General features: G+C 38.3%; 1 protein-coding gene across 3 annotated transcripts in view; it reads right to left on the bottom strand.

Moving 5' to 3' along the window:
• Positions 1–12,454, bottom strand: part of dock8 (dedicator of cytokinesis 8) — a 229,161-nt gene that overhangs the window by 18,259 nt on the left and 198,448 nt on the right. For all 3 annotated transcript variants that reach the window (XM_039758842.1, XM_039758843.1, XM_039758844.1), the window contains one exon: positions 4,909–4,998. In XM_039758842.1, coding sequence (XP_039614776.1) covers positions 4,909–4,998 — 90 coding nt within the window. The remainder of the gene's footprint in view (positions 1–4,908; positions 4,999–12,454) is intronic.

Here is a 12,454-nt window from a genome sequence, read left to right as displayed (position 1 = left end):
CCATTATAAACAAAAATGCTTTTACCAGGATAGATTTACCTGAATTACATAGTATAATCTCTCAACTGAAACCCTCCACCTGCGTCCTTGACCCAATACCAACCAGGTTTTTCAAAGAAATATCAGACGTGCTAATTGACAATATTCTGGACATAGTTAATTCGTCATTAGATATGGGGGTCTTTCCAGACTGTCTTAAGACTGCTGTAGTTAAACCCCTGATCAAAATTTTAGACCCATCTCCAACCTGCCCTTCTTAAGTAAAATTCTAGAGAAGGCAGTCATTTTGCAATTAAATGACCACCTCAATAAACATGCTATTCTTGATAAATTTCAGTCAGGTTTCAGAACAAATCACAGCACAGAAACTGCACTCGTTAAAGTAGTAAATGACTTGCGGGTAAATGCAGACAGAGGCCATTTATCTGTTCTCATCCTCTTAGATCTGAGTTCTGCATTTGACACCATTGATCACAATATTCTTAGAAATCGCCTTAGTCAATGGTGGGCCTCTCTGGCAGTGTCTTAAATTGGTTTGAATCCTACCTGGCAGGCAGAAAATTCTTTGTGAGTTGTGGTAATCACATGATATCCAATATGGTGTTCCACAAGGCTCTATCCTGGGTGCGCTGCTCTTCTCAACCTACATGCTTCCGTTAAGTCAGATTATCTCAGGTTACAACGTGAGTTACCACAGCTATGCTGATGACACACAGCTGTACTTATCAATAGCACCTGATGACACCGACTCTCTCGATTCACTAACACAATGTCTTACTGGTATTTCTGAATGGATGAATAGTAATTTTCTCAAACTAAATAAAGAGAAAACTGAAATCTTAGTAATTGGCAATAATGGATTCAATGAGGTTATCAGAAATAAACTTGATGCACCTAAAGTTAAGACGGAAGTAAAAAACTTAGGGGTAACCGTTGACTGTAATCTGAATTTTAAATCGCATATTCATCAGACCACTAGGACAGCATTTTTTCACTTAAGAAACATAGCAAAAGTTAGACCTCTTATATCATTGAAAGATGCTGAGAAATTAATTCACGCTTTTGTTTTCAGTAGACTAGATTACTGTAACGCACTCCTCTCAGGACTACCCAAAAAAGACATAAATCACTTGCAACGAGTGCAGAATGCAGCTGCTAGAATCCTAACTGGGAAAAGAAAATCCGAACACATTTCTCCAGTTTTGATGTCACTACACTGGTTGCCTGTGTCATTCAGGATTGACTTTAAAATACTGCTTATGGTTTATAAAGCCTTAAATAATCGCGCTCCATCTTATATATCGGAATGCCTGACACATTATATTCCAAATCGTAACCTTAGATCCTCAAATGAGTGTCTCCTTATAATTCCAAAAGCTAAACTTAAAAGAAGTGGTGAGGCAGCCTTCTGCTGTTATGCACCTAAAATCTGGAATAGCCTGCCAATAGGAATTCGCCAGGCTAATACAGTAGAGCACTTTAAAACACTGCTGAAAACACATTACTTTAACATGGCCTTCTCATAACTTCACCTTAACTTAATACTGATACTCTGTATGTTTAATTCATCACAATAACTATTCATAGTGGCTCTAAAATCTATACTGACCCCAGCTCTCTCTTCTGTTTCTTTTTACGGTTTCTTTGTGGTGGCGGCCTGCGCCACCACCACCTACTCAAAGCATCATGATGCACCACATTGATGGACTGAAAGCCAGAAGTCTACGTGACCATCATCATCAGGTCCTTCCATGAAAACCCTAAATACAAAGAGGACTGTTTGACTTATGTTAGGTAGATTGCCCAGAGGGGACTGGACGGTCTCGTGGTCTGGAACCCCTACAGATTTTATTTTTTTTCACCAGCTTTTGGAGTTTTTTTTTTGTTTTTTCTGTCCACCCTGGCCATCGGACCTTACTTATTCTATGTTAATTAATGTTGACTTATGTTTATTTTTTATTGTGTCTTCTATTTTTCTATTCATTTTGTAAAGCACTTTGAGCTACATTTTTTTGTATGAATATGTGCTATATAAATAAATTTTGATTGATTGATTGATAGATAATACATATCACCAAAGCTTATGTTGACAGGACCAACATATTGAACCTTAAAAATGAAGATATGATATACATTCTCTATTTGAGTTCCCTTTAAAGAGGGCCAATGCTGTGTATTTGCACTTAAGACTTTCTTGATTTCTCGTTGGTTTATATCAGCTACCTGTTGGCAATTCTCTGGAAACTGGCTGACAGGCGCAATGGTACTGAATGTGGTGGCTGGCTTATTGGTAAGGTTAATTGGCTGTACCCTCAGTTTTCTTATGGCCAGTGCTATTCATTGTAACAGCAATCACGCCATGTCCCAGGTAATTGCACCCACCCTCTAAGACACTTGTGCCTGACCCCAAGAATACAGAGGTGTGGCACTATAATTCTTTGCATGATCCTGCTCTCTTAGTTACAGAGCACTTTCTGATACTCTTGAATGCAGGTGGAAGTGACTTGATGGATCAGGAGGGAGCTGCTCTACCAGTCAATGAAGTTCTGCAGTATTGTGACTGCATATGTATGAAGCTGATTAGCATTCTCCATACATGGATGTTTCAAAGCAGCTTTGATGATGTGTGAACATGCTCACTTTTATAAGGTGAAGTGTGTACATAAAGTTTTATAAATTTCATTTTTTTTCTGCCATTTTCCTGTGTTTTTGGCATGTGCTTATTTTCATACTGAACTCCACAAAAAGTTTTATAAGTGATGCCCCAAGACTCTCACCAAGTTTTATACATTTAATACTTCACTATGACTACAGAAGCACATTTACAAACGTCCCTGTGCCTTCAACTATGCATACCATGCCAACATCCTATTTTTAATATAACTAAATGTACTGTGGCAGTAGGGGGCGCTAGTGCTCCCTTGAACCCTCAGGTATAACTCCAGACACCGGGTAAAAATCCAAGACTCTTTATTTTCTTCTATCACAAATGTGCACCAAGCACCCTCCACACTACTCATACAATAAACTAACAATAATGAATACAATAACCTCTCCTCCTCGCCCAGACACTTTGCTCCTCCACCTCCCAGCACAGCTCAGTGTCTGGACTGAGGCACCGTCCTTTTATAGCCCCTGACCCGGAGGTATTCCTGTCCCGACAGTCCATAGTTCCTTACTCCTTCCGGGTCAGGGCAATCAGTCCTTTTCTTTAACCCGGGAGCACGTTGTTCGTTCCTGTCACGCGGATCATGACGCACTCTCGGTCATAGGGCATAAAAGAGCCCATAAGCCCCCCTACAGTGGCCCCCAAGGTATCCAGCAGGGTTGTGTAAAAATACTACAAGGTCCATTATGCCCTGTTGGACCTCGGGGCATGATCCTGCTGTCGGGAGAGCTCCTCCTGGCGGCCTGGGGGTGCGGACCGGCATGGAAAGCCGGCAATCATCCACAGTACATTTTTGAGGCATTTAGGTTTTCTTTGTATACTTTATTAATCAGAAAATTAAGTTGAATTGATTGCTCCATTTTTAAATACTTATTTCAGTTACTTATTTGAACTTTTAAAAACAGAAGATGTTGATAAAAATCAAATCATATGAATTTTAAGAGGTCAAATTTTATTTGCTTTGAATTTGTTTTTCAGCTTGCTATTATACTATACACACTAGATGGTAACACAAAACCATATGAAAAGGTGCTTTGGTGCATTTCCTTGAACATGTAACTCTAGTAATAATGGCAATTTAATTCTTGTACAAAATGTATAAAACTTTGTGCAGTTAGTTGCATAGCAGAGACAACACATCTAGTAGCTTTTCCAAAGGTAATCAGGGAAGCCACACTTTCCACTACTGAGTCATGGATTTTAAGAAATTAAATTTCTGAGACTCTACCACATCATCACCAAGATTCTGTATCCATCTAAACAAAAAGATAAATGTCTGTGCATCTGTTTGTGTATCTGGCTGGTTGCTATGTGTGTTTCATTCTAACTGATGGTGCATTACAAACATTACCACTGCCTTTATGAATCCCATACCAAATGAAATGCAACAGAGACATGCATCACATGGAGCAATGCAAATGTTAACACTGATGTTTACATTGATTAATTAGATTTCAACTCATCATAGACAGGTAGTAAAGCAGTCAGATTTTTTTATTATAACATAAAAATGTATTATTTAATCAGTTTAAAGTTCCCATTCGCTAAATTTGTGTTAGTGATTTGGCATAATCCGTGCTACATAAAGCAAGAGTTCCACTGAGGTTCCTTTAAATAAGACAGCATGTCATTAAATATACTCATTAAAAATAGTTGAATAGCTAATTGCTGATTACTGTAACTGGAGATGTCCAAAATACGGCATATTTGCCGTTTCTTACTTTACTATACATTGATGCCTGCAATATAATATCATACTGAATCTTTACCCCCCACTATCAGATATAGTTTTTATTATTCTATAATTAATTTCTCTTTAATTTCAATAATACTTCACAAATTTTAATTTAGAACATCTTAAGAGTTGATGAAGAATTTTACAGCACTGAGTGAGTGCATTCTGTAAAGGTAATACGATAAAACACAACACTCAGGTTTAGCTAAACCAGAAACACAAAACCTCTTTTGTGTTTTCCATTACCAAAACTATATAATATAATACAGAATGAAGGATATTAATTTTGGGAAGTTGTAATCAGGGATGATTAGAAATATTATTGATTTTACTTGTGCTTTGGTTTACATCTATCAATACCACAATCAGAAATATGAATTTGAATGTACAATGTACATACTTTTTATGTTTTAAAAATAAAAGCAAGTCTATATAAATAAATTACAAAAATATGTAAATTAAAATAAAATGAGTTAACTGTAATGTCTTAAAGCCAGCACAATACCTTATTAGGATCCAACTTGGACTTGTCAACAGGTGTAGAATCTTTTATCACCTCTACTGCCTCTTGCCCAAAACACTGGCCATAAAATCCCTATATAAGCAACAACAAATAAAAAAATTTCACAAACTTGAGCAATGAATTAAAGAGGTGCTCTCCCTGACTCATTAAATTAATATGTAAATAGTTACAAAGATGTATATTAAAACTACAGTTAATTTAGTTAATAAAGGGGAAAGAAAATACTCATCAAATAAAAAACGTGCCAGTAATGTTGAGCAAGGGCAGTGCAATTTAAAATCATTAATGTACAGTATGTTAATAAATGTAATATAAAACAAATAATACTTAACACAATTAAAACTATTTGAAAGTTGTTTATTCAAGAATATTTCTGAAGACTCTTGGTAGCAACATGATATTCCAATTAATTACTATTATTTGCAATACCAAAACAGCACTGTCACTTGTATTGTCACACAAGTAAAGCGTACAGGACCTGCCACACCACTTGAACACCATTTCACTGCTATTGCATTGAATAAACAGATCTGGATTAAAACATTTTTATAAAAGTACCTATTGAAAAACTGAGAAACATGAAATAAACATTTTGAGCACAAGAGTAATTTATAATAGTTTAATAAATATGTCTGAGTTTGAGTGTGTGGGCTATTGAGTTGTATTTGTAAGAAAGTCACCATGTCAAATCCATCGTGACTAATGTTGTTATAAAATAAGGTAAAGTACTCATTTTCAAAACATACACACTTGCCTGCAAGCACTGACCAAACAACTTCAGAGAAGATGCCCCCTGAACGTGACCTTCCATCAATAGCTTCAGCATACCCGTATAAGCAGAAACACAAAGAGATTACATGATATTCTACCAGGTATGAAAATAGTAGATACTGAAGTCAGAACAATGAACAGACAATGACACAAAAATCGGAAGTTTAAAAAAAAACCAGGTTCAAAAGGCAGAAAGTCAAAACGGCACCAATCAGCAAAACACAAAATTGAGTCCAAAAATATCTGCAGAAAAAATACCATGCAAAAGTTCTGACTTGTCAAAGAGTTTTGAAAGCCAACTACCAAAAGCATTTAATTTCTAGAATTCAAAAACATTGACTCATGAGATAGCATCATACCATTTTAAATAGCCTCAACATCTGATGTCAACTGATGCAACTTATGGCCGTCAGAAAGTGGCAACTGGAATCATTTCAAATGTAAACAAACCAACAAAATGGCAGTGCCCATATCTAAATAATGAATACAAAATGGTGTTGTGGAAATGTAAAAAAATCACTGTAAAATAAAAAGATTCAGACTAAAAATGAAAACATTCAAAAAACAAAAATTGTAAGTTATAAGTTGAGTAAAAAGCAATAATGTACCGTAATCAAAAACATAAGGCAACACAAAACATAACATAATACAAAAAAGAACAATGTGTCAAAAAAGTAAGAAAACAGATACAGTAGAATCTCAGTTTAGTTGTGAATCGAAGCAATTTCCCCCATAGGATTGTATGTAAATACAATTAATCCGTTCCAGACCATACAAACTGTATGTAAATATATATATTTTTTAAGTTTTTAAGCACAAATATAGTTAATTAAACCATAGAATACACAGCGTAATAGTAAACTAAATGTAAAAACATTGAATAACACTGAGAAAACCTTGAACAACAGAGGAAACTAACACTGCAATAGTTTGCGCTATAGCGCTACCAACTGCTGGCTAAAAGCACTTTTTTAATGTGTTTAAGCACAGGGAAATAAATGAACATTTGAAAAATTCCGTAATTTAATAAACCACCAAGAAAAATAACATTGCAACAATGCACGCTATGAACCGATCGCAGGACACAGAAGTGAAAACAAAATCAAGCCCAGTGCATTCTTTAACTGCCTTCCTACCTTAATGCGTCCAGCTCCCTCTCGCGCTGCCTCTGTGTGTGTGTGTCGCGCTCTCTCTGGTACTGCCTCTTTGTGTGTGTATATGTGTGTCACGCTCTCTCGCGCTGCCTGTGTGTCTGCATCTCACGTTGCCTCTGTGTGTGTGTGTCACGCTCTCTCGCGCTGCCTGTGTGTGTCCGCGCGCACTGCCTGTATGTGGCGCTCTCTCGTGCTGCCTGTGTGTGTGTGTGTGTGTGTTCACTGTGTGCGCGCGCGCTCTGCCTGTGCGTGTGCGTCTGTTTCTCTCTCGCTGCCTGTGTGTGTGTGTGTGTGTTGCTTGCTGCACAGGAAATGCACAGAGAGAGACTGAACATGTACAAATCGAAAGGGAAACTGGCTTGTTCATATACCAAGTGTGTGGTCGTAAACCGAGTTGTACGTGTACCGAGACGTTCGTGAACCGAGGTTCCACTGTAAATATAAAAAGCACAAAATAGTCGAATACATTATATTTAAAAACTCTTTATTACTGAAAACTACACATGCAGAAGGCCCAAGCACTACAGGATAGCCAAACTACTCTTTTTAATAACTTTCCTTTTCTGTTACATGGTTCTAGTATGATTTTTGTTTTTTTGCTTTTTGTTTTGGTATTTGGAACATTTATATACCCAACCAAAATATTTGGATGGAATGGGACAAGAATACCCATCTAATGAAATGAAGGGTTGATCTCAAGCTGTATTCTAACAAGACTATATCAACAAGCAGCAAATTATAACAATTTGTAAGGCCTGCCACTTACAGAATAACACGGCCAGAATATTAGTGTTTATCTATAACAGATGATATTCAATGCACCATATAAATATTACATAATAATTTAATAAAAATCTATTGGTATCAATTCCAAAATTAAGATTACTTACCACAATATAGACTGACATAATGAAAGCATTAAGTATTAGCAACAAAATGCAGACTACTCATTGAATACTGTGGAGTTTGTTGGATAAAATGCTGGCTGAGCAATTACTTTTTAGCGCAAATGCAGTGACAATGAAACAAGTATATGCAACACTTGCTCTATGTTGCTGAAGCAAGGAATTAAATTATAAAGCAAGTCGAATCTGTTATCTAAAAGGACATCATTTGGACAAATACACTGCCTGCCTCAAAGTTCAATGGTAAAAACTTACTCTGTCAGATGCTCTATTGTCAATTAAGCTGTTTTTGAGAAATCTTCAGTTAGAGAAACCTTCATTTAATACAGCCTGAATTTCATGTTTCAGCCAAGGTGTGTTCCCTGGCTTATGTTTATTTTCCTTTCTGCATCTTTTTTGTTTGTTTAAAAGTATTATTTTTCAGATATTTATTGCAATCATATAATTTTATTTATATTATGTTTATTTAGTATTTAGATCTATGTATTTTGCATTGTTCTCCTATGTTTCTTGTACTTTGTGGGCAGAACCCCAAGAGGCAGGACCACCCTGATGTCACCACTGAAGGACAGCCTATTTACAGTGCATCTGGAAAGTATTCACAGCGCATCACTTTTTCCACATTTTGTTATGTTGAAGCCTTATTCCAAAATGGATTAAATTCATTTTTTCCTCAGAATTCTACACACAACACCCCATAATGACAACGTGAAAAAAGTTTACTTGAGGTTTTTGCAAATTTATTATTAAAAATAAAATTTGCTCAATACTTTGTTGATGCACCTTTGGCAGCAATTACAGCCTCAAGTCTTTTTAAATATGATGCCACAAGCTTGGCACCCGTATCCTTGGCCAGTTTCGCCCATTCCTCTTTGCAGCACATCTCAAGCTCCATCAGGTTGGATGGGAAGCGTCGATGCACAGCCATTTTAAGATCTCTCAAGAGATGTTCAATCGGATTCAAGTCTGGGCTCTGGCTGGGCAACTCAAGGACATTCACAGAGTTGTCCTGAAGCCACTCCTTTGATATCTTGGCTGTGTGCTTAGGGTCATTGTCCTGTTGAAAGATGAACAGTTGCCCCAGTCTGAGGTCAAGGGCGCTCTGGAGCAGGTTTTCATCCAGGATATCTCTGTACATTGCTGCAGTCATCTTTCCCTTTATCCTGACTAGTGTCCCAGTTCCTGCCACTGAAAAACATCCTCACAGCATGATGCTGCCACCACCATGGTTCACTGTAGGGATAGTATTGGCCTGGTGATAAGCGGTGCCTGGTTTCCTCTAAATGTGACGCCTGGCATTCACACCAAAGAGTTCAATCTTTGTCTCATCAGACCAGAGAATTTTGTTTGTCATGGTCTGAGAGTCCTTCAGGTGCCTTTTGGCAAACTCCAGGTGGGCTGCCATGTGCCTTTTACTAAGGAGTGCCTTCTGTCTCGCTACTCTATCATACAGGCCTGATTGGTGGATTGCTGCAGAGATGGTTGTCCTTCTGGAAGGTTCTCCTCTCTCCACAGAGGACCTCTGGAGCTCTGACAGAGTGACCATCAAGTTCTTGGTCACCTCCCTGACTAAGGCCCTTCTCCCCCATCGCTCAGTTTAGATGGCCGGCCAGCTCTAGGAAGAGTCCTGGTGGTTTCAAACTTCTTCCACTTACGGATGATGGAGGCCACTGTGCTCATTGGGACCATCAAAGCAGCAGACATTTTTCTGTAACCTTCCCCAGATTTGTGCCTTGAGACAATCCTGTCTCAGAGATCTACAGACAATTCCTTTGACTTCATGCTTGGTTTTGTGCTCTGACATGAACTGTCAACTGTGGGACCTTATATAGACAGGTGTGTGCCGTTTCAAATCATGTCCAATCAACTGAATTTACCACAGGTGGACTCCAATTAAGCTGCAGAAACATCTCAAGGATGATCAGTGGAAACAGGATGCACCTGAGCGCAATTTTGAGCATCATGGCAAAGGCAGTGAATACTTATGTACATGTGCTTTCTCAATTTTTTCATTTTTAATAAATTTGCAAAAATCTCAAATAAACTTTTTTCACATTGTCATTATGGGGTGCTGTGTGTAGAATTCTGAGGAAAAAATGAATTTAATCCATTTTAGAATAAGGCTGTAACATAACAAAATGTGGAAAAAGTGATGCGCTGTGAATACTTTCCGGATGCACTGTATTTGAGGCTGCTGACCTAATAGCTAATGCTTTACTGATTTACTGATTAATGCTTGAAGAGTGCTATTCTTGTATTGAGTTTCTGACTTCTTGAAGTTTTAGTTCTGTTTTTAGATTTGGATTAATGAATTGTGGATTTGTATTTGCTGTAGTGGTTTTCCTTTGCATTTTTGCCTTGCTATTGTTTTTGTTCTTCCTTTGTTTATTTTAAATAAATGTCATTATTTGCAAAGATTTTGGATTAAATTTAGACTTAAACTAAGGGGGTTTCATGCTTCCTCTCCCTTGTGTATCATTTATGTGTATTTTGTATAATTTGAGACATCTGGAACTTTTAAAACCAGATTCCCTTTTATGGCCTGTGATGGCCAGAGCCTGCCTATGGAGTTTTGGGTAAGGTTGTCAAGGGTGAGGCTTTTCCTGGAAAGGCTATGAAAGGCCCTGTCCTGTTTTGAGTCTTTTGGAGGTCTTACCCAATTTTACCATTTTGTATCTTGCTCATCATCACACTGAAAGCTACATTTCAGCCAAAGTAAGTCTTGTTTCCATTTACTCTAACTTAAATATAACAAAAAGAGAGCTTGTGTTTCTTTAGATTAGATTTGCTCCTAAAACTTTGTTAACTGAAAAAGGTTAAAAATATGTATGGAAAGATGTTATCTCATTTAAACTGTATGTGATCCTTTAAGCCAACAGTTTATACTGAAACATAATTGCAATTTGCATATTAGCAAAAATAATGTAGAAAAAACTAAGAAATACATATCAATAAAGGTACTGGATATGTCAGATACTGCAGCTCTAAGGAAGTATATATCTATGGTTTTTTTTAGCAATTTAAGCACACATAGCTTTCAAGCTGATATGCAGACAATTGAATAAATGGTAGAAAAATAAAAACATCTGTATCTAGAAAATGATATAACCCAGCCACAGGGGATAAATGGGGAGGGTTACGTCAGGATGGGCATCCGGTGTAAAATTTTGCCAAATCAATATGCGGACAACAATACAAATTTCCATACCGGATCGGTCGAGCCCCGGGTTAACAATGACTGCCACCAGTACTGTTAGCCAACAGGGTGCTGGAGGAAATTAGACTACTATTGGCCGAAGAAGAAGGAGAAGAAGAGGGGGGAAACATGTCCGAAGGCAGGAGGAGAGGAGGAAAGTAAAGAGAGTGGAACTGAGGGTAGGAACTTTGAATGTTGGCAGTATGACTGGTAAGAGGAGAGAGTTAGCAAATATAATGGAGAGAAGGAAGGTTGATATATTGTGCGTGCAAGAGACTAAAGGAGTAAGGCCAGGTGGATCGGAGGTGGATTCAAATTGTTCTACCATGGTGTGGATGGGAGGAGAAATGGAGTTGGGGTTATTCTGAAGGAACAGTATGTCAAGAGTGTTTTGGAGGTGAAAAGAGTGTCAGACAGAGTAATGATTATGAAGCTGGAAATTGGAGGTGTGATGATGAATGTTGTTAGTGCATATGCACCGCAAGTTGGGTGTGCAATGTGTGAGAAAGAAGATTTTTGGAGTGAGCTGGATGAAGTGATGAACAATGTACCTAAGGCACAGAAAGTGGTGATTGGAGCGGATTTCAATGGGCATGTTGGTGAAGGGAACAGTGGAGACGAGGATGTGATGGGTAGGTATGGTGTCAAGGAGAGGAATGAAGAAGGTCAGAGGATAGTAGATTTTGCCAAAAGGATGGACATGACTGTGTTGAATACGTATTTTAAGAAGAGGGAGGAACATAAGGTTACGTATAAGAGTGGAAGAAGGTGCACACAGGTAGATTACATCATATGCAGAAGAGTTGATCTGAAGGAGACTGAAGACTGCAAAGTGGTGGCAGGGGGAAAGTGTAGCTAAGCAGCATAGGATGATGGTCTGTAGGATGACGCTGGAAATCAAGAAGAGGAAGAGAGTGAGGGCAGAGCCAAGGATCAAATGGAAGTTGAAACAGGAAGACTGCAAGGTAGAGTTAAGGGAGGAGGTGAGACAGGCACTGGGTATCAGGGAAGAGTTACCAGACAGCTGAGAAACTACAGCAGATGTAGTAAGGGTGACAGCAAGAAGGGTGCTTGGAGTGACATCTGGAAAGAGGAAGGAGGAAGAGGTAACCTGGTGGTGGAATGAGGAAATACAGGAGAGTATACAGAGGAAGAGGATGGCAACGAAGAAGTGGGATTGTCAGAGAGATGCAGAAAGTAGACAAGAGTACAATGAGATAAGGCGCAAGGTGAAGAGAGAGGTGGCGAAGGCTAAAGAAAAGGCATATGACGAGTTGTATGAGAGGTTGGACACTAAGGAGGGAGAAAAGGACCTGTACTGATTGGCTAGACAGAGGGACCGAGCTGGGAAAGATGTGCAGAAAGTTAGGGTGATAAAGGATAAAGATGGAAACATACTCAAAAGCGAAGAGAGTGTGTTGAGCAGATGGAAAGAGTACTTTGAGAGGCTGATGAATGACGAGAACGAGAGAGAGAAGAGGTTGGATGATGTGGAGATAGTG

Source organism: Polypterus senegalus, chromosome 7 (genome assembly GCF_016835505.1).
Source record: "Polypterus senegalus isolate Bchr_013 chromosome 7, ASM1683550v1, whole genome shotgun sequence".
Taxonomy (NCBI): Eukaryota; Metazoa; Chordata; class Cladistia; order Polypteriformes; family Polypteridae; genus Polypterus; species Polypterus senegalus.
This window is presented reverse-complemented; position numbering and strand designations above follow the sequence as displayed.